Genomic DNA, 23,607 nt, shown 5'->3' on the forward strand with positions numbered 1-23,607 from the left:
TGGTTAGACTTGTCCTTGTGCTCTGTGTAAGGCTGTGATAATGGCATACAAAATGCCAAAACAATTAGTCACTGTTCAATTCAGGTGCAAAAAGTCAACCTGACTTTATGATCTTTTATAGAGATGTACCACAGCTTTATCAATAATTTTGCTGATTTCAGAGTGAATTGCTTAGAATTATCTTTTTAGTTTTATGGATTTCCTCTATACCTTTAATGTCTGGCTGATGTGCTTTTCCTGGCCTGTGGAAGGTTGAATAGTGAACAATAATCATCATAGTTCATTAAGCTCTAAGACATTTGTATATTTATCTGGGTGGTCTTAACTTTTTCCATTAAGATATAATGTCCATACATCTAAAACCCACCCTTTTTAGTACACTATGCAATTTTACAAATTTTGACAAACGTAGTTGTGTCAAAACTACGGGGGTATTTTTTCTTATTCTGATTTGTTTTTTATACAGCTGTGTATTTAATTTCCTGGCTGCATCAGTGAAAATTGCTACTTGCTGCAGAAATTAAAAATAAGGGCTTCTTAAACCCAACATTTAAACCAGGTAAGGAAAGGCAGGGCTACCGTGCATGGCTGTGCAAATTCTGCACGGCCCAACTCCAGAAGTATTAGTTTGGTAGTGGTGCCCCCTAGCGTTTATTGTGCATAATGGGCTCGGCCATCTGTGGTGGCTCTGAACATAGCCACCAATTAGAGATCCGCAAAAACTGTGGTGTTAACAGTGAAATAAGAGATGTTTAAAATAAAAAAGGAGTCTTTCATTTATATGCTTTTCCTCCCACACTTGAAAATAGTGTGATAAAAATAGAAGACAGTTACCACTGAGCTCACAGCACTAGTCTTGCATATATGTAAAAAAAAAGGCAATGTTGAGAAATGAGAACTGGTCAAGACTTTTGAGACTCACTCTACTGGAATCTTCGACCCGCATTGTAAAACTTTGTCCTTCTGCAAATGTTATATCCTTTTTCTAAAGAACCACCATAGGTTCTTTAGAGTTTCCTCTCTAATAAGGCACTTATACAAAATGCCAGTTAACAAATTTTTTTTTACTTACCTACATATGGTTTGGACTAAGTGCCACATGGCTTCTGCTACAGAAAAATGTGGCATAGCTAAATTCCTCAAAGGCCTGTTTGGTCCACACAAATCTAACACGACCTTCCTGAAATTCAGTAATAACATAAACCAAGGGGTGACAACTACAGCTGGTGAGGGCCTCCTCAGGCTTCCTTCCTGCATAAGCCTCTCCTCCAGGTCCCAGGAAAGCAAGGACCAGTTCAGTTGTACAGAGAATCCCTCCCAGAACACTGCCATGCTTTCAGATTTCTGACACGAAAGGACACCATTTTTCTAACAGTTTAAGGGAAGATACTTTATTTTCATTATTTTGATGCAGTAGTACCAAGTTGTTACAATAAAAGTTTCAACACTGAATAAACAATAGAAGAGAATTTATCTGAGAGGAAGTGGGTTCATTCTCCAAGTTGGCTAATCAGCTATAAACTAAATTTAAGAGAAGCATTTGGTGATTAGGTACAAAGTCCTAGGATAATATTAATAATAATATTGCAAGCAGAAATGATGGGGGGGAGGGAGACTATATTCACTTAGTATTGGAAGGCAAGAAGAGTTGAATGCAAAATAACTAATAAAGGTCTCATCTTACTCAGAGATTATAGCTGGTTAGAAGTGAGGGAAGAAAAGAATAAAGAACACCAGCTTAGAAAGTCAGTTACTGAACCATAGTTAAAAAAGAAAATATATTCCAGAAAATAATTCACAGGATGAGGATGTGAAAAAATACGAGAGGCAAGAAACAAGAGAGTATTTACTCAAATTATCTCTGGGTTTACCTCCTGACCAGGAATAAAACCAAAAACTGAGTTTGGTGCCTGATAAAAAAGCAAATATGATTGGGACAAATTCCAAAGTTTACAAGAATCCTCAGAAATGCTCAATATAACAATCACAATAAATGTGATATTTTAAAAAGTTTATCTGCTGCTATAATATATTTACATGTAAATTGGAAGCATCTCAATCCAAGAGGGATGCCAAAATATTACGGCACCTAATATCGGATTCTAGGAAAATCCTCATCAGTCATGACTCTATACAGTAAAACAAGGTAATAAGAGTAGCTAAGTACTAAACAAATAGTGAATTAAACAGATACTGATGCTAAATTTGACATAGTAAGTCTTAAAAGGTACATTGGTGCCACCTTTTGGGCAGATTAAAAATTTACACAAATTACAATATACAATCACATTTTAATTTCACAGAGACCTTGTTAGAGGCATAACTGTTTATTTCAAATATTACATGAATAGATTTAAAACTGTTTTGGTACTTAATACATCTCTCATTTTTAATAATCATTTTTGTCTTTTAAAAGCTGGGATAAAGGATAATACAAACAGAATTTAATTCTGAACTAACATCTCATATTCTGTAAAAACAGTATTAAAATCAACACTACTGACATTTTGGGCTGGACAGTTGTTTTGTGGGGCTATTCCCTGCATTGTAAAATGTTTGGCAGCAAACCTGGCCTCTACCTACTAGATGCCAGTAGTACTCTTCCCTCAACGCCCCCCCCCCCCCCCGCCCCCAGTTTGACAACCAAAAACATCTCCATGTTGCCAAAAGTCCCTATGGTGAGGGAGACTACCCCGTGTGATTACTAACATTATGTGTCAACTTGACTGGGTCACGGGGTGCCCAGATATTTGGTCAAACATTATTCTGGGTGTGTCTGTGAAGGTGTTTTGGATGAGACTAACATCTGAAACAATAGACTGAATAAAGCAGACTGCCCTCTCTAATGGTAGTGGCCCTAATCCAATCAGTTCAAAGCCTGAATAGAACAAAAAGGTTGACCCTTCTGAGAGTACTTGACTCTGGTCTTTTCCTGCCTTTGTGGGGCTGCTGGTTTTTGGACTGGAATCATACCATTGGCTTTCCTGGGTCTCCAGTTTGCCAAATATAGAACCTGGGACTTCTTAGCCTCCATATTTGCATAAGCCAGTTCATTATAGTAAATCAATTTTTCTCTCTCTCTCTCAACTTGGCCAGGAGGTACACACACACACACATACATACATCCTGTTGGCTCGTTTCTCTGGGGAACCTTAATATATCCTGGTTGAGAACCACTGTTGTAGATTATGTTACTTGGAGGAGATACAGTAGAGAATAAATAGGGAAGAAAGACAGAAGCAAAGCAAGAAAACTTCTGGGCAATGACTAGATGTTATCTTTCTTTCCAGAGATGGTAGCTGGATGATGGTTGATAAGAATTGGGCTCACAGATACATTTTTGCATGATACATCCAAATTGTTACCCGGCACTTACCTCAACACTAGGAAGACATTTGGCAGACACTGCTGTAAAATAAGAACACATTCTATAAGCTGACCTAATACGAGATTATGTTTATGATCGAGTCACATTAATTTATTTGTCATGATAAAATATGTAAAATCCACTATCTTCATTCCATACAAAACTTTTTAAAAGAATGCTTCTGAAGCAAACTCACAGTACATTAGGTAGAAGAGTTTAACCATACAATATATTATTGATTTCAGTCTCCCGTGTTTTGCTATGTGTTACTTGTGCTTTGAAGATTTCTTCACTGGGCCTTTATTATTGGACAAGTTTTTGAAATCCAAGTTTCTCTGAAAGTATTTTGACATTTGATCTAATCTGACTAAACAACTTTACTTGGCACAAAATAGAAGAGTTGATGACATTTAGCGTCAGTTGCACTAGAGCAAAATCTACTAAGTAATCACGTATGGCACAGATGCATACTGAAGCACAATGGATTCTTCCAGGTCTCGGAGACAAAATCACAGTTTGTGATTCCTTGTATTTAAGATATCTGGGCTTGGAATTGCTTAATCTCACCAATTTTCAAAAAGTCCAACCATACAAACACAGAAGTACAACAGGGAATAATCCCTTACAGATTTCACTCTTAGAAATTTAAAAATTATAATAAAATACCATAGAGCTACATTTAGTTTTAAACACATAAAGACAAGTCACATTATGAAAACTCTTAACATGACCTATTTTTTTTTGCCTCAATTATGACAAAAAATTGATACTTATCAAGGATCTGAGTTACAACATCCAGAATATGCCCATATAAATAAATGTTAATGGAATTATACATTTTCAGGCTTTTTCCATGATTAATATGTATTTCCTTCAGTTATAAATGAAGCCTTTCCAATATTATTTTAATAGAACCTAATGAATTACTATGCTATTATCCCCACTCCATTTCTTGTCCCCATCTACTTTTATAACGACCTACATCAAAGAAAATGATATTTTCTCCATTGCTTTGTTCCTTTTCCTAGGTGTAAACAACACATTTAGGAGAACTTTCAGTAAAGCTGGAATGGCAAGGTGTTATTCCCCCAAATGCAAAAGAACTAATATTCTCCTTGTTTAAACTATGTTAGAATAGGAATTCTGGCAACACTGCTGTTTCTAGAGTATTTGTAAAAAATAAAGTTTGTCAATGAATTATCACATATTAAATAGTATATGACTGCTTCTAAGGCATTCTAGAATTTACAGGTTGAAATATAGAAGTTAATAGGCTTAGTTATAGAATTTTTCTTTACATGGTTAGTTAAGTTACTAAGCACTTAACGCAATTTTAATACAAATCCTCACAACACCCCTGTGAGGTAGGGATTGCTTATATCTATTTTACAGGTGGGAAATCAGAAAATAAGAGCAAGAAATAACAACCTCAGAGATATGAATCAAGAAATTTTGGTTTTCTCATAAGGCAGACTGCACTTATCAGATGAGTTCTGACAACGTGCTAATAAGAACAAGTAGTGAAATAGTCTGTTTCTGGAAAGAAAGGAAGATTCTAAGCTGATCCAAGAGAGAAATGTCTGTTTAGTATGTGCCTGATACACTGATTAAGGTGCATATAGCATTTCCAGTATTTAGAGTTTGGTAATCATTGTGCAACCCATACCATAATGGGTAAGAGTATTAGCTCCATTTTACAGATGATGTAGTCAAATCTAAAGGGTTTAGCTGAAAAAACTTTTTTTATACAAATCAGATTTTCTTAGTGAGAAATCATACTTTAAAAAAATACACCCAGAGCGCAGCATTAGTCATATAAGCTATTTAAAAAATATGCCTGTTAAACAAATGAAAAAAAAATTGGTCAGCCCCCACTCCACTATTCACTGGTTCTCCAGAACCCAGCTTTTGGGATTTTTTTTTTCTATAAAACGAGTTAACATTTTTCTACTTCCTAAAAGAGAGAGAATATCATGAACATTTGCTTTGAACACAAAGCAAATGTTATCAAGATAACAATAAAAGCGGAAATAAACTCATAGATACAGAGACTATTTTGAGGGCTACTAGATGAGAGGGATGTTGAGGGGGACAGTAAAAAAAGGCAAAGGGATTAAGAGGTACAAATGGATAGTTGCAGGATAGACATGGAGATGTAGAGTGTAGCAAGGGGAAGATGGTTAATAAAGTTGTAATAAATATGTAAGGGGAAAGAAGGGTACTAGATTTAGTGGGGTGATCACTTGGCAAATTATATGGATCTCTTATCACTATGCTATACAACTGAAACTGGTATATTATTGTATGCCAACTATAATTGGAAAAAATTCACTGAATTATACAATGTAAATATAAGCAACTAACTGTCTATTATATTTCAATAAAGGCAGAAAAAAATTAAAAATAAAAAAACTATATGAATAAGAATAAAAATACAGTTAACCTCTATTTTCTCAAGATCCAACAAATGTAGATACATTTCTGCTTTAAATTAATGTTGTCTATCATGGCCAATCGGCCACAAGCAAATTCTTACAATTTCTCCAGATCCTACCCTGAACTGCTACCCTACTCCACAACTCCTGTATACCCCTAATCCCACCCTTTAGCTATGTACTTCTTGTGTCAAGGACTAATAACAACTGAGCAATTAGTAAAGAATACAGAAAAGAAAAATCAGAAAAAATTATCTTAATGAGAAAAATAAAATTTCACTTGAAGACGGCTAGGGAATAGATCTTGAATAGCCTAAAATACATGAAATCAATGTTAATATTTATGTTCATCCTATGAGATAAAATGTTTGAAGACAGTATGAGTGTGCATAATTGCTTACATAATTTAAGTCTAAGATTAAATGACATTCTGACCCCAAAGAGCAACACATTTAACTACTCCTATTGATCCTACATCCATAACAAGTTAGATTTGCACTCAACACATATCAATACTGACCCCAGGAGGCTTTACTCACTTGTCTAAGGCAGAAACTCTACTGCGTTAGACAATGCCCAGTGATTTTCTTCATTCAACCCTCAAGAAAAACTTATGACTTCATAATTCGGCTAAACTCACTGTTCATCCAGAGAAAACCTTTGTACCCTTAGAATGAGCTGGATTACTCTTTGAGCTCCCTCCTGAATGAACTCTGATGCTGTCGAGGAACGCTAAGGTTGTCAGGAAATGTCCTCAGTGTATGCAGTCACTGAGGAACTCAAAGAGTTTTGTATGCAGTTTAATTCTAAGCCTGGCAAACCAAGTTGATTAGATTAAAATGTCTGTGAGGCTTAGAGTTTTTCACAGGGCAGCGTACAAAAATGGTGAAGCTGTTTTGAAGCCTCTCTCTTCTGTTATTCTTCACCATCTAGTATTTGATATTTAAACATTTCAGAAACAATTTGGATCTATCCTTTGTGAGAGGTTTGATCAGTTATTTCCCAGCTACATAGGACAGGAGAATCTTTATTTACTCTATCAGTTTTAATTTTTCTGGGGTTTTAGCTTTCTAACTTTCACCATTATAAAAGGGAGTTAAGTTTATTCACAGAGAAAAACCTACCTATTTTAAAAATAGTTCTAGAACACTGATTCTATCTACTCTGCTGGTTTTATGGACCAGAAAAAAGTGAAAACTGTATCACTGAAAAATTACTTTTTCAAGTGATTGTTAGAAAATTAATATCAACTCAGCCTAGAAAATGCTCTGACACTGAGGGTATAAAGATAATATGTTTTTTATCGTTTTTCTCTTTAAACTTTTGTAAATCCCCATTCATAAAAAAATCTCAATTGTTCTTAAGGTCTTTAAGAAAACACTTTAGATTAAAGCAACAACACTGGGGCGTTAGTCAATGCAGATCTATCTGAATCTCTGTCTCTGTATGTTCATCTATGTGTATGTATCTTACTGTTACTTTCTTGGGTTTTTTTTTTCTTTTTTGTCTGATTTCTTCCTGTCTTTTTAACTAAATTTTTTAAATTAAAAATGAGCTATGCTCAACATTTAATGATAAATAAAAGCCATGTAAGATGTTGCAGAGCTAGTAAGTAAAATGTAATTTTAAAACTATTCATGATTTGGTATATCTATGCCTTAAAACAATTTTGTATACATTATATCATAATTATGCATTAAAATAACCATTAGCTTCCTATATGGCAGGAAATATTTCTAAATAATCCTCATAGGGGCTTATTTATGTGAAATAGCCAAAAGTGATAGCCTAGAATATTCTTTAAAAAATATTTCATTTACTTCATGTTAATTTGTTTTGTTTTTAATGATTCTATAACCTGGAAAAACTTAGAAATTCTATAAATATTTACTCTGAAGTACCATATTACTATACTGGTTTCTGATTTCTAAATTGTGAATTAATTTATGAAAAGTTCACAGCCCTAATTGAAGATTACATTTTAATAGCCACGAATTACTTCAGGTGACCTAATATATACAGTATTAAAACTATGAATAAATGGTAAAGAAAAAGTCAGTAGAAATTGAGGAAAATAATTTATGAATAAAAAATGCATATAAATTTTTTTCAAAATTGATATAAAAATTCTGGAGAAACTGCTACTCAACTAGAATAGTGTCCACATTTTCTTGTGTGACCTCTGACTCTAAGGCACAAGATGAGTCTAATTGTTCTTGCGACAAGCGAGAACTTTTCAGGGGGCTATCAGACCAGCTGTCACAAAATGGCTGAAATCTCTGGGCTAATGCATTACCAAACCTTTGGCATCGGTTATATCTATAAGATTTACCTTTGTGTGTATACATGTGTTCCAGCAATTGGCTCTTTCGGAGAAACTTATGACCACAGATGGTACAGCTGATTTTTCTTTTCCTTGAAAAAGAAAAATTACAGTTTAATTCTACTGGCTCTGTGTCTTTCGAGATCAAAGACACTTGACTGATCTGCAAAGACTCTGTGGTCCCCCGGTTTGAGGGGTCAGGCTGCTGCTCATTCTCCTTGACAATGAAGGAACTGAGCCTGCGGCATTCAAGAACCTCGCTATTTTCATTAAGTGGATGCACTTCACCAAGGTCATTACTTTCCAGAATGGAAGCAGGAACACCAAATGGGAGGGATCCAGACACATGGGTATGGAGATGTTGTCTTAGGTTACTACGGGAATCAAAACGCTCTCCACAGTAATGGCATAAGTGTATTTTGATACTGCTTTCGGTGAGAGTGGGACCTGTTACCTCTGATGAGAGTGAGGGTGTGATCTGAGAGATTACAGATTCTGGGTCACATCTCTCCTGCTTGATGGACACTGGAGGCTTCTGGTGTTCCTCTAAGGCCTGGGCGGCAGGCCGGGACCTCTGCTGGTCAGCAGTACGATCATCCAGCCCAATAGCAAGTGAAAGCTGCAACTGGGGATGGTCACCCTGCACAGCAGCTCTGTTTCCATTGTTACTGGAAGGAGCTTCTTTCACCTCCAGCCCTTGTTTGACAGTGGATTTTGGGGTCGTTGAGATCTGAATGCCATACAGATTTGAAGACTGCACAGTCTCTGGTGAGAACACTTGATTCATTTCAATTGCAATGTGAGAAAGGTAGTCGGCATGAAGAAATCGAATCCCTTCCTCCAAACGACTATGATCCACAATCTGTTTTGGCCCTTTCCCCGTGTACATAATGTGTAACAAATAGCTGAATATATCAGGTTGGATGTCAGTTGGCTGTATTTTGATGCATTCACTGTTAAAAAAAAACAGATCCACAAAAAATGAAACAACCCAGTTGGCTTTTTATTTAATAGTACACAGTCTTAAGCTAAAGCAATTTTTTCTTAAGAAGTTCAAACTTAGCAATCTGCTTTGATGAAACACAGAAACCAAAGCTTAAATTTTCATTGTATACCAGTTTTATGGCCCAGCAACCATTCATCATGTATTCAATCTACTGCCTAAAGTTAGGAAACACAGATTTTCTGATTAATTCATTTTCTGATTAATTCACTACATTTATGTAGTGACTCCTAAGTGATACTAGATGCCAGGAGGTAGAAAATTGATAAATAAAATAGGTACCCTGATTTTAAGAAACTTAACAGTCTTTTGAGTCTATAACCAAAAGAACCAAAAACAGGAACTCAAGCAAATACCTATACACCAGTGTTGAGTACAGCATTAGCCAGAAGGTAGAAACCCAGTGTCCTTCAACGGATATATGGATAAACACAATGTGGCGTGTACATACAATGGCATATTATTCAACCAAAAAACAGAATGCAGTTCTGATACAACTACAACATGGATAAACCTTGAAAACATTATGCTAAGTGAAATAAGGCAGATACAAGAAGACAAATTTTGTATGACGCCACTTATAAGAAATATTTAGAATGGGCAAAATTCATAGAGACAGAAAGCAAACTAGAGATTACCAGGAGTTTGACGGGGGAAGGAGAGGGAGTTATTATAACGAGTAGTTTCTGTTTGGGGTGATAAAAAGTTTTAAAAATAAATAGTGGTGGTGGTTGCACAATACTGTGAATGTAATTAATGCCACCGACTTATACAATTAAAAATGGTTAAAATGGCAAATTTTGTGTTACATATATTTTACAATAAAAATATTTAAAAAATTTTAAAGGGTGTGCTGACATTGGTAACATTTAGACTTTAAATTATGTTAACCTTATTTTGGCTTCCACACTATATTAGTATATCTCCTCTTTAAATCACAAATGAATACCAGGATAACTTTGAAAAACTTTAAAGTAAGTTTCAAACTCAATTTTTATATATGAATCTAGAATTCAGATAAGAGATAGAAATAACTGTGTAACAAGAAATCAGGAAAACATCTCGAAAAATTAAGATAAAGACAACCTGAGGGAAATGCTGGATGTTAAGGAACAATGGAACTGGTCAATGGACTGGACTTCCCTGAAGCAGAAGTTTGTGACAATGCATCAGATAATACTGGGTGTCAGTATGCTGACAATCCATTTTAGCCCTGATATCTCAGGATTCCCTCTTGGCCTTCACTCTTAGCTCTGACCCACCCACTGCCATGGTCTATGGCAGGAGTTTTTTATATCAGCACAGAGCTGTTAACTGAGGATTTTCAGTTGCCCAATGATACCGCACAACTGCCACCTTTGTGTCTCCTGGATTTAGTTTAGCATGGTGATGGGAGCTGAATCAACTCACAGCTCTTGGACAAGACTGATGTGAAGGTAGTGTTTCTAATCTAGTTTCTACAATGACACTTAGGTCAGAGAGGAAACTCTTTGGCATGGCAGAAAAGGCTACCCATAACCTGTTACCTACTCTAACCACCTATCCTCTTTGTGCCATACATTCCAATCATTTTAATCTAGCCTGGTTCATATCTGTATGTTTTCATGCATTTTTTTTCCTCTGCCTGCAGTGTACCTTCTTGCATTCCTTTACATCTGAAAAACAACTCCTGATCCTTCAAGATCCTTCAAGGGCCTCTGTAAAACCTGTTTCAACCTTCTCAAAATAGGGCTGCTGACATTCCACTCTACCTTGTACAACATTTCTATTATGGACTTATCACATTAATTATTAATAACAGCAGCTAACAGTGTGAAGCTCCTGTTCTAAATATTTTAATATTATTAATCCATTTAATCTTCTCAACAGCATGCGTGTGTACACTATTCTAGTGTTTTCTGGAAAAGGAAACTGAGGCAGAGAGATCAATTATACTGCAATCATTTTCTTTATATGTATTGCATCTCTATTAGACTAAAAATTTCTTGAGGGCAGGGAGTATAACTTACCTGTTACTGAGGTCTAGCATAGTGCCTGACATGTAAGTGCTCAAAAATAGTTAAATGAGTGAGCAATTAAATAAAAATGTATAATTGGTGCTGAAATCCTAAATATTTCATGTAAAGTCCTTTTAAAAAACATAATATTCTATCACTTTCAATGGAAGATGTATTAAAGGAATTCTTTACCAAGAGCTCAAAATCTGAATAGCACTTTCCAGCCCTCCCACTACTTATTTATCATGTTAGGGTAAACTGAATCCAAAAGAACTTTTTGAAAAAATATTTGAAACAAATGACCTTTGAACTGTAATATGGAATATAAAGTGGGTAGAATTATGACACTGAAACCTTGCTATGAAAGTGTTATGGAATGGAAATCAGCAACTTAGTGATTAAGAGCAAAACTTTTTAAGACCACAGATGTACATGAGTCTTACTTATTAGCTGTGTAATCCTAGATGGGCGAGTTACTTAACTACTCAGTCTTGGTTTCTTTTTCTCTAAGATAGTATGGACAACGGTAGAATTTATATCAGGTAAATACTTAAGGCTTGGTATGGGATAAGCCTTCAATAAATTTGAGCTTTTGTTTCTTACTCTTATCTTCACCATAAATCCTTCACGCTGCATTTAATTACTGATAAATTGGTTTTACTTATTTATTGGTTTTATTTATTTGTTTATTTGGTTTTTGTTTGTTTTATTATTTTTCTTTTTATTCCTTAAGGTGACTCCATAACAAAAAAATCCCTAAAATGATGTTATAAGGTTTAGATATACCACAACATTAAAATTCATCTGATTTACAAAAAGCACATCCTTACCTTGTTTGGTGAATAAATATCATCTTGAAATAGTTAGAAAAAGCAGCTAGCACTGCTCTGTGAGCTTTGAAGTAAACATCTCCAATAGCAACTGTGCAATCACACAAAAAACCAAATTCTCGTTGCATGTTCAGCTGCTGCAGAAGGACAAGGCTATGGCTAGCTGTGTCCATTGTGATTCTGAGAAAAAGGACAATATAAAGTTTTTTTTTTTGCAAAATTGGTTATAGTTCACACAAACCTACAAAATACAAGGAGACCTAAATTTAAATGAAATTATTCAAAAGTTTTCAATACTATTAATTTCACCCCAAACCTAACATTAAGTCCTCCTATTATGACAATTGATATCAACTCTACTGAAGCTGTAAATATATATGGACTTTTTTCATCTGGTAAGAAGGTTGCTTGGTATGAATGATATAGGAGCATAAGGCCTGTTCTTTTAAATCTAGGTAACCACAATGTTTCTAGTCCTGTTTCCTCACTGGAAAAATAGGAATGAGATATTTATCCCTAAATAAGTTATGTGAAAAGCACCTTGTACTGGAAACAGCTATTCAAATGTTAGCTATAAATGTTAATAAGTATGTCTTGGCTAGGCTAGAGCTGTCGCTGTGCCTTAGGGATCCTGTGTGCTCAGGGGACACTGGCCTATCACACAATGTTTGGGAAACTTATCAGTCACAGTAAGTTCAGGAGCCCTTAAAATAGATGCTCAGCCACATCCTCTGATTTACATGGGCCCGGGAGCCCCATGGGAAAGAACCTAAACCCTGATCTTAACTGACTTCAGATACATACATGCATGGAGGTTCCTGAAGGAAGTAGAATGCAGGATGAGAGCACTGGCCTCGGGAGGAAAAAATCATGCATGAGGAATAACATGCAAAAGAATTCTGGCAGAGAAATTTAGCATGAGCAGCAAGGACATTCAAGACTTCCATGGTTCCAAACAGGTGGGAAGCTGTGCTTTATCACTTTCTCCACCCCAACTCTGCAGAGAGCCCTGGTGCTTTAGAAAGACGGCGGCTGTGGTATAGAGGGCATCACTGTGGGTCCAGGAGAGCCTCCACTGAAAAAGCAGATTCTAAAAGGAGAATGAAGTTTCCTTACTAGCCGGGGAGACCAAGGTGTAAGGAGGTCAGTGATTAGAGTGTGGGGCTGGCTGTCTGGAGACTGGCAGTAGCTTGGGCAGCAGACAGCTGAGTGATAATATAGTAAAAATAGCTAACATTTTATAGTGCTTCCTATGTTATCAGGCAATTTCCACTCATTTAATACAACTCTATGAGAAAGGGAGTACTCAGTGTCTTACAGATGAAGAAACTGAATCAGCAGCACAGAGTTAATTTACTCAAGGTCAAACTACTAGTAAGTGACAGATGAGAGTATTCAAACCCAGGCACTCAAACGACCTCCCCCTCTACCTCCCAGAGGGAACATGACTGGAAGAACCAAGGGAACCATCAGTCCAGTTACACATCAAGGGACCCCAGGAAGCCTCAGAAATATTTGGAAAGAGAAATCAGGGAAAAATCTGGATTCCTGCCACTTAAACAAATGTGACACAGCGAAACAAACATTTATACTTAGTGGATAAAGTCTAGACTGGTAAAGATAAACATGATTATTACTGATAAAAAGTTAAATCTATTTTTATTAAAACTACATATTTAATGTACCAATATGGAATAATCTCCAAGATATATAAAGTAAAAAAAGCAAAGTAAAATAAGAAACACTACCACTTATGTAAAAGGGGTGGAGTGGTTATTTTATTTTTAAAGGTGGGGGAGGGAGGAAATTACTCATAAATATATTCTTGTTTATGTATATATCTCTGGGAAGCATCAAAGAAATGAGTAAAATGTTCGTTTATGGGAGGGAAACTAGGGAGCAGGGAGTTAGAGGTAGGGGGAACTGTACTGTTTAAAATTTTTAAAAAACCTTTTATAGAAGTTTAATAGCAGACATACCTACATATATACCTTTTCCTTTTTTTAAATTATGAAATATTTCAGATGGACAAGTAGGTACAGAGAACAATGTAGCACCCACCTAACCACCCACCACTGAGCGCAGAAGTAAACATTGCAAACATGGTAGAGACCCTCCTGACGCCCCTGGCATCTCTCCCTCATTCTATCCCAGCACCAACCTTGCCTCCAAAGGTAAATGCCATCTTGAATTTGATGTTTATGTCTCTCCTGTATATTGTCATGATGTTACTGCATATGTATATATCCCTCAAGAAGGTATGGTACTGTTCTGGATGTTTGAAAATTTTTTACAAATAATACTGTACTTTAGGAATCCTGCAACTTGCTTAATTCTACATTAAACATTACTTTTAAAAAAAAACCTACTTATTCAAACATGTTTCCCCTATTTCTCCCCAATTAAAAAACAAAAACAAAAACAAATCTCTTATCCCTTACCTTCTCATTTTAAAAGCCTTTAAGTAGCAATGAAATAAGAAATAACGATATAACGAAACCTGGAGACTTGAGCCTACCTCTAAGAATACAAACAAAATCCAAGTGTGGGTATTATTCCCAAAGGCCTTTTAACCAAAAACCACTATTTATTGTACTTACATTTCCCTGATTCTAATACATCACCAATTTATAGGAAGACTAAAATACCAAAATAAAACTCTAGAGATTTCAGTATGTGAAAAACTGTCTTAGATTCAATGAATGGTTCAAATGGTTTAACTAGCCTTACAAATTGTCTCAAAACCCCCCAGATCATAAACATTTTTACCAGTTATATATATTTATATATATAAATATAGATATATCTATGCATGTATATATAGATGTATATACATACATAACATTAGTATAATGAACCATTGAACCATATGGAAATGAAAATGGCACACTAAAAAGCCATATATAAAAAATTTTGTGGTTACTGGGCTATGAGTAACAGTTAAATTCACTTAATGAAAAATATTTTTTGAAGAAAAATTTAATAAAGGAAAAATATTTGAAAGCACCCATTGTACAAGGCATGAGGGTAGGGAAAAAATTACATAGATTCTGCGATCAAGATTACAGGCTAATAGGGGAGATAAAACATAGTAATTATGACATGAAGTGACAAGTGTCATAAAAGCAGTTTGGGGAACATGCTATGAGAGCGAAATAAATAACAGGTGACCCAATGGAAAATAAGCTGTTTGAACTAGATTTAGATGAATAGGCAGAAGGTGAACATAACACTGCAGGCAGAAAAATTAGAAAGAGTAAAATTACAGGGAGGGGTATGTATATATAGATAACTGAAGAATTCAGGTTGGCACAGAAAAAAACAAAAGTAAGTGAATAATAAGAGATGGGGTCAGCTCACAGAGGTTACTAAATTAAAACTAAAAGATATTGCAGCTGTGTCTGAAATAGAGATCTATGTTGTTTTCTGTGGGAGGGATAACAGCATAGTAGTTAAAGTCCAAACTCTGGAATCAGCTTAGATTAAAATTGCAGCTCTGTCGTTTAGCCATGGGATCTTGACCTGACACTTAACTCTCTGGGCCTCTGTTTCACTTATAAAATATGGAAAATTACACTATCTACTTTACAGGTTATTTAGATATATTAATAAGATGATGCATATATGCACCTAGAAATAGGGAGCCCATAGAAAGCATTCAATACATACCAGTCGTCGTCGTCATCATCATCATCATCATCATCCCCATAATTAGGCCTGAGTAACATCATCATCATCATCACCATAATTAGGCCTGAGTATCAAGACTGGTCTACTTGTAATATATTTAAAATATTAGCAAGGTAAGGCCACGGAGAAATAAAGATCAGCAAGAAACCTACTGCAATATCCAAGTAATGACAGTGCGAATGAAGGTATACAAGAAGATACACCAGAAGTAAAACTGACTTAACTTGACAGTAGACTGGATGTGGTCAGCCGCAGAGATTAAGTCAAGGGTGAGTCTCAGAATTCCAGCTTGGCTAACTGTAAGACTTCGTTCATTCCTTCAGGTCATATTTGCAGAGTAAGTGCCATGTGCTAGGTGTTGATATAAAAAGGCAGGGTCCCAGACTGCCAGAGAAGAGGCATAGAAACTGGCTTGATAAGTTTAGTTTTTGACACATTGAGTTCAAGGTGTTCACTCTAGGACATCTGAGTAGAAATGTTTAATGATCAGTGGAGATGATATGCTGGACTGGCTCTAGAGAGAGCAGGGCTAGAGAGAGGATGTCCTCTGGAATGACAAGACTAAATCATCAGGAGTGAATGTGACTATTGAGTAAAATAAGGGGGAAAAAAGGCCAAGAATGAACCTTTAAAAAACAGACAAGACAATAAGACAGAAGAGGAGGAAAAAGGATGTGAAGGAAAGTGAGAACCTTGGTAGGAGGAGGTGGCAATGACGGAAAATGCTACAGAAAAACATGGGGATGAGGCCTATTCCCACAACCCCAAGTATGGTGACCAAGAGGTTTCTGATGATCTCTGAAACATTTAACAGCAAGAGCAAACTATCCGGCTGCAAGGATGTGAGATGTTAGAAAGCAGAGGCCATAAAAGGTCAGTACAACGAAGACACTGAGGATGCTACAGACTGAAGACGACTTTTAGGATAAAGGGTGGAATCTCTAGAAGCCAGAAGGAACACAATCAAAAGTGTAAGTATAGCAGTTAGCCATGGAGAAGAGATATCCTTTTCCGAGAGTGAAAAGTAAATGGTCGAGGTGAGGGGAGAGACTTGAAAAGTATTTAGATAGCATTGGTTTACAAACTGGAATCAGTCAATACACAAAGGAAATAGGTGAGTTTAGGCCTTGAGAGAAATCTATATAATCCCTGATGTTATGAAGTTTGTAGAGAACTTTCATGTACACTTATTTCTACTTCAGATGAGAAAATACCTATTAATCTATCAAGTTCACTGATTCCGTCATTTTTAATCTATTAAACAAACTCAGTGAATTTTTTATTTCAGATATTACATTTTCAGGTCTAGAATTATCTTATTCTTTTTTAGTTTCTATTTCTCTGCTGTGATTTCCTATTTGTTCACACATTATAAACTCATTTTGCTTTATATCCATGAGCTATAATGGCTGCTTTAAATCTTCCCTGCCAAATCCAACCTCTAGGTCATCTTGGAGTCAATCTCCATTAATTAGCGTGATACTTTCCTGTTTCATCATATACTTAGTCATTTGGGGTAATATCCTAGACATTGTGATTACTATAGTAAAGACTCTAGATTCTGTAATATTCTTCCAAAGAGTACTGATTTTTTTGTTTTTACAGACAATTAACTTGGATGGACTTAGCTCCAAGTTTGTTCTCTACAGTTCAGATTTTTCAGTGTTAGGCGTGCTGTCTGAAGGCTATTCTACACATGTATAAGTTTAGGGATTGGCAAGGGATTCACGCTGAGTTTATATACAGTATTTAGCATCCCTACTCCCACTCCCACCACATACTTTCTAGAATTTTTCTCCTTACTTTCCAGCTATCTGTTCACTCTAAACTGTCCTCTTCAAGATTACAGGTTATTCCAGTTTTAGCCATCCCCTCCTGTCACCAAGTGGGGCCTTCTCTCAGGATAAAAAGCATAAAAATGAAAATTTATCCACTGCTATTCTCCTCTTCCAAGTGTAGACTCTCCAGAAACTTCAGTCCAGTTTCTGCCAGCTTTTTATCACTCACAAATGACATCTGGCAGTTTAAACTTTTTTCAAGTTTTTAGTTTTATCTCAGTAACACTATAAACTTTTATTTTTATAAATCTCAAATCTTAATAGGAACTACTCAGTCATTACCCTTTATCAGCAGTTCTAAAAAGTTCTGGTCTCAAGATCCATTTACCTTCTTAAGAAAAAGTATGAAGGACTGTGAAAAGCTGTTACTTATGTGGGTTATGCTTATCTTAACAATATTCGCCATATGAGAAATTAGAAGTGAGAAACTTTAAAAAATTTATTTAAAATAACAATAAACCTGTGACATATTAACACAGATAATAAATTTTTTCCTAAAATAAAAAAATATATATATATATATTTTAAAGTAAGATTAGTGGCACTGCTTTATATTTTGCAATCCTCTTCAGTATCTGGCTTTAAAAAATACAGCTGGGATCTTTTCTCTGCTTCTGCATTCAATCTGTTGCTACTTTGGTTCAAGTATATTAAGAGAACTTGGCCCTGCAAAAGAAAGATCCTTGTAGACCCACTGACAGAGTTTCAGCAACCTCCAAGGGGTCCCTCAACCATACTTTGAGAACCTCTGCCCCACACTATCTTTTTATGATCCTATGTGGAACTGGAACAGGAATTAGTTCCACTTTATAGTTGAGGAACCACAGGCTCAGAGATGGAAGGAAAGGCACCCAAAGTCAGACAACTAGCTATTAAATAGTGATGGGAGTACTTCTATTCGAGTCTGACTCTAAACTCAGTGCCCTTTCTTCAAAATCTTGATCTACAACTTTCAACATATGTATTGATAGATTTCACAAATATACTGAATCAAATAAGGGGATAAATTTTCCAAGTTTATAGAATGAAAAAAATTCTGACCTGTTAAAAACACACACACAACATTTATGCATAATAGTTTCTTTTCATTGGAACTTGTTGGCATACTAACAGACATTTGATGTTTTAAAGCAACACAACCAGATTGTACCTCAGGTCAACAGAGCCGATCCATCACAAAGTTACTGAGAACATTTTCTAATACAACCTACTTTGCAAATTGTTAGCTAGGCTTTTTATATAGCATTTGCTCATTTCTTTGACCTTCGGTTTTATTTTCACTAGTATGTGGAACAGCCAAAGTTTCCTATGTATACAGAAAGATCTTAAAAGTTACATTTGAGAATTTCTGGTGGAAATTTCAAGATGTGAGAGAGGTTGCAGAAAAATATTTTATCATTTTATTATATTTATAAATACTAGAGCCAAAATTTAAGAGCGATACATTTTAAAATGCTTTGTTATAAAGTGGTATTTATAGAATAGTAATAGGGTTAGGATTGATATTTAAGAGAAACTACAAAAACCTTGTTTACTTACTAGAGTGCAATAATTCTGGATTAGCTCAAACTAAGTAATCTAGAACAGTTTTACACTAGTATATTTAATTCAAAGTTAGCTTGATATTCAATATCATTTATTTTTATTTATTAAAAGAAATCTACTGTATTAGACTGGACTCTCAGATCCATGGTAGCCAGAACGGTGTCCTGGAATACACAGCTTTTATTCTCTCAAGCTATAAGAATCTTTTTTTTTTTCCTGTTAGAATCTTTAATTTAAAAAAAAGGAACAGAAGGAATAAGATGTCTGTTTCTGTGGAAAAGTCTTAGATATTTTCTCTGTAATTCCTATCACTATGACTTCATTAATTATCATTAAGAATAGGAAAGTTGACAGAGGAAATGTATACACCTTTATTGAGATACTTAATCACAACTGTAAATACGAAGGTAAAAGCAGAAATACTCAAGCTGGTACATGATAAAAGACTTTATACAATGATTTTAACTTTTTAATGGTATTTTCACATGATTGTGGAGGTGTAACATTTTATAACCTAGAGAAAGAATATTTGCAGAAATAATTTTATCTTAAATAGTGGCTCTTATTGCTATTATAAAAGTTTCCATGTAGAGTGGTACTGAAGCCCGAATCCTACTCCAGACTAACCCAAACAGAATTGCCGGAGGTGAAGTACAGGTACTTTTTACAAAAGCTCCTCAGTTGATTCTAATAAGATGCCTCAGTAAAGAGTCACTGAGTTAGAAGAAGAGAGGACCAAAGAAACTCTAGAGAATATTTCACACCCTAAAATTAGAGGGAAAAAAGCAACTTCACAAGAAATGCTCAAAATGTGGGAATTATGCCAATTACATTAAATGAATAAAAATCAACAATTAGAATTCTAATCGTAACTTTAAATAATTAGCTAGATTAAGAAACAAAAATGCTCCCAAGCTAGCAGGCTGGGCACTGAGGGCAGAGGAGGAACACACCATTTTCAAACTTTTTTTAAAAAAGTACTTAGGCAAATATGTGGTGACAAAAAAAAAATCTAACTATGGGAGGTGAACACACAGTATATATATATATATATACATATACACACACACACACACACACACACACACACACACACACACATATTCCTTACTGTTTGAAAGTGTGCCGCTGAAACATTGGATTTCATTAACCAATGTCGCCATAAAAAAAATTTAAATAAAAAATAAAAAGTATTTAGGAAAAAGAGATGTTTACTCTCATACACCATTACACCTATAAATAATATGGAAATTCCAAATCTAAAAATAATGGTTGAGGTAAAATCTGCAGTAATTCAAGGCATCTGCTTATGAAAATCATTGAAAATATTAGAGAAGAAGGTAAGAAATAGATGTGGCAGATGATACAGGAAGAGCAGTTATGCTCTAGAAACCTTTAACGGAACAGGGAAACGTTAGTTTGGGGCCTCTTGCCTGTTGGCAGACACAGCCAGCCTTACATCTCTAACCCCCATCTAACCAACATGTGGGATGTCTGATAAAGCCACAGTACCAGGCAAACAAGAATGCTAACACCGTGAGTGCAAACTGCTAGTGGACCTTAAAAATATCAGAACTCTGAGAAGGAAAGAAGATTCTTCTTAGTCCACCAAAAAAATAAAAACTATTATTTCTGAAAGAAAAAAACAGATACTGAAAGGAGAAAGTTGGAAAACGACAATGCTAGTACAGACCTAGAATACAGTACAAATAAGAATGATTATAACTTCTGAATATAGGTGAACCAATACTTTTGCCATGGAGCGTTCCACAAACACATTATCCATAGAGGCTAATGAAACACTTTGCTTAAAGTGTCTAGAATTTTTCAGAAGGAACAAAAAGTAATTGTCTATTGATTTGTAAGCAGGGAAGAAATAAATTAGAAAAATTTCAAAAACACTATAAACACTTTTTCTCCAGATAAAGTTAAAAAAAAGAAAAAAATTCCTGAGAGCAAAGGGAGAGTTAAATTCCATTAATAATCCTGAAACTGATATTTGCTTCAAACTGTTTCCTCTTCCCCCACTCTCCTCAAGCAGGCTCAAGTAGCAATCCAATCCCAGAGGGAATAATGCTGTTCTAGTTATTACTGATAGCTATTATTATAATGAGTAAATATTATATGCAAGGCCTTGTGCTAAGGGCTCTATGTACATTATTTCTTTTCATCCTCACCATAACTATATGTGTTCTTTTTATTTCCATTTTACAGGCTGAGGACACATAACCAGCAAATGGTATGAAGTAGGGATCAAAAGCTAGGGCTGATTCCATCGCCTGTGCTCTTAACTATAAACTGAAGCAGTATTTTTCTTAGCATTCTTCTCTCAAAAGACTGACATTCATGTGCAACTTGGAATAAATAAGCAGAAACAGGGCACAGGAAGTGGTTTAGAAGTACTTTATAATTTATCGAGATAAGAGCACCTGCACTGCTTTTTTAAGACAAAGAAAAAAACCTGCAATAATATAAAATCCCAAACTCTTTTCTGGCCCTGTTATTACTAAAATGAACACGTTTTTCTTTAACAAGATGGTCAAGCACCACCTACAGACCATAGTAAATAAATCACTTTGGTTCAGTGGCGAGGAGGGCATTATGCAACACTTCCCAGCACAGCTCTCACCAGGATATTTTACGGCCAAGGCACTTGGGCCCCTCCTCCCCAGCTAGACAGCCTGGCTCCTTCGCATTCCCCTCAGGAGATAGGGTGGAAGCACACAGCTCCACTTTCTAAGGCACAGAGGGCAGCTGAAAGTCCTGCTCAGCCTCTCTGGGCAACCACAGGCGCCAATAAATCAGCCACAGGCGATTCTCTCATCCCCTTTCTGGCTTGAAGCGGTAGTGAGATATAGTGCAAAAGAGCATAGACTGGACTTGGGTGGATAAGTGATGGAGGCTTGAATACTGCAAATGACTGCATCATTGAAGCCAACCAAGTCTTTCTGAGCCTGTTTCCTCTTTGTAATATGGCGACAATACTACCTCCTTTTTGGTAAGTACTGGAAATTCATTTATGAAAGCAGCTAGCCACTGCAGGTACTTAATAAACAGCAACCAAATCTGAGCAGAATCCAGCTCCACTACCTCCAAATAGATACTCCAAACAGACATTCAGGACAGGGCTGGGCAAAAAGGTGTAGCCAGTCTGTGAGGTCCACACCCCGACTCCATGGGCCTTTCTTGCACGACCATCCCAATTATGTTCCACTGCTTCGTGATAATCTGCCAGCCATTGTTACTAATCTGTTCCATGTCCTATCCCATCATTGTTCTGATGTCTGATAATGAATTGATAGTTCTCTTAATTAAACATATCCAGATTGCTAAAAAGCATTTTGATGCCTTAACTAAGGAAGCAACCAATGCTGCAAAAGTTGGTTGTTCTTGCAGAGAATAGGGCTGAATGGGGTGCGGGGGAGGGGAAGACAGGCTTTGAGCTCCAAAATACATCCCGGGCAGTCTATTCTACCTAAAAATAGTGCCAACCCCATTTCTTAAAATACCAGAGCCATCACACACTGGAACCTGGAACAAGCCAAGTATAAACACCTCTGGTGGAGTGTCTACAGTGAATGGGTTAAACTGGCATTGCACTCCTGGTGTGCTAGAGAGCACAGTGTGACTACCAAGGCTTCTGGATCCCTGGAGGCCAGTTACTTAGGAGGTTCAGGAGGTTCAAGCTACATGCTCTTTAGGCCGGGGGTCCTCATCTGTAAAAGAGGGATAAACTGGATTTTCTCTAAATCACCTTTCAGGTTTAAAATCTGTGATTACAAAGTGTACTTTACGCACTTGACAAAATCCTGTGAGAATGAACAGCGTTGCTCAAAACACTTAATTCTCAAGAGAATGAATGCCAACTTTAATCCCTTGGGGGAAACCGGGCGTTGATTTATGAAACATGTTAGCTGCTACTAAGTTCCAGGTACAGCGCTAGGCGATGCCTAAGCAACTCGAGAACTTGTTTTCTCTAAACGACAGCTAGGAAAGGTGGTGATGGATGGGGCAAACTTCAAAAAGAAAAACTCGACATGCTTAGAATGAGATTGATATAATCTGAAAAAAGAAATGAATTATGGGAGGGCAGAGTACTTCCTGCTCTAGACACAAGGTAATCACAAAAGGGGTGGGGAGGTACAGGGAGGACAGTGGCCGCACGGTCTCGCAGGCTGCACATGAAGACCCGCCCACTTGTGAGAGGGGTCGAAGAGGCCGTGGGGGTCGGGGGCGGGGGGTTGCGCCACAAGCTATTCGGGGCTGCCCGCGCGGGGTTGCAGCCCGGCCCCCAGCAAAGGGCTCAATGCCTTTGCGGCGGGCCCGGCCTGCGTCAATCCCGGACAACCGCCTTGTGCCGACACCGAAGGGCAACTCTGGGCACCCTCCGCCCAGCGCTCATTCACGGTTGCCATTTTCCTCCTTGCCCTGATTGACATGTCAAACGGACCAAAAACACCCCTCTCCCCAGCTACTTGCATCTGTCCCGCGACCGGCGCAGCTGCAGGCCGCCGCCACCGCCCCAAGCGGCTCACGGCGGGAGGGACTGAGCCAAGAGCAGCCCACAAGGGCCGGGCCG

At 36.6% G+C, this 23,607-nt stretch overlaps 1 protein-coding gene across 2 annotated transcripts; it reads right to left on the reverse strand.

Annotated features, from left to right (window-relative positions):
• Nucleotides 1–1,375: 1,375 nt before the first annotated feature.
• Nucleotides 1,376–14,773, reverse strand: ZBTB25 (zinc finger and BTB domain containing 25). 2 transcript variants are annotated; one of them, XM_025049091.1, is made up of 3 exons: nucleotides 11,956–14,773; nucleotides 8,135–9,078; nucleotides 1,376–3,408 (listed from the first exon to the last, which is right to left on the reverse strand). In XM_025049091.1, exons 1-3 carry the CDS (start codon nucleotides 12,126–12,128, stop codon nucleotides 3,362–3,364), a joined length of 1,164 nt encoding a protein of 387 aa, XP_024904859.1. In that variant the 5' UTR covers nucleotides 12,129–14,773; the 3' UTR covers nucleotides 1,376–3,361. The 2 variants fall into 2 exon arrangements, with proteins under 2 accessions (XP_024904859.1, XP_024904858.1); XM_025049090.1 differs by having other exon boundaries at nucleotides 1,376–9,078; nucleotides 11,956–14,772.
• Between the last annotated feature and the right edge of the window lie 8,834 nt (nucleotides 14,774–23,607).

Source organism: Pteropus alecto, unplaced genomic scaffold, assembly GCF_000325575.1.
Source record: "Pteropus alecto unplaced genomic scaffold, ASM32557v1 scaffold276, whole genome shotgun sequence".
Taxonomy (NCBI): domain Eukaryota; kingdom Metazoa; phylum Chordata; class Mammalia; order Chiroptera; family Pteropodidae; genus Pteropus; species Pteropus alecto.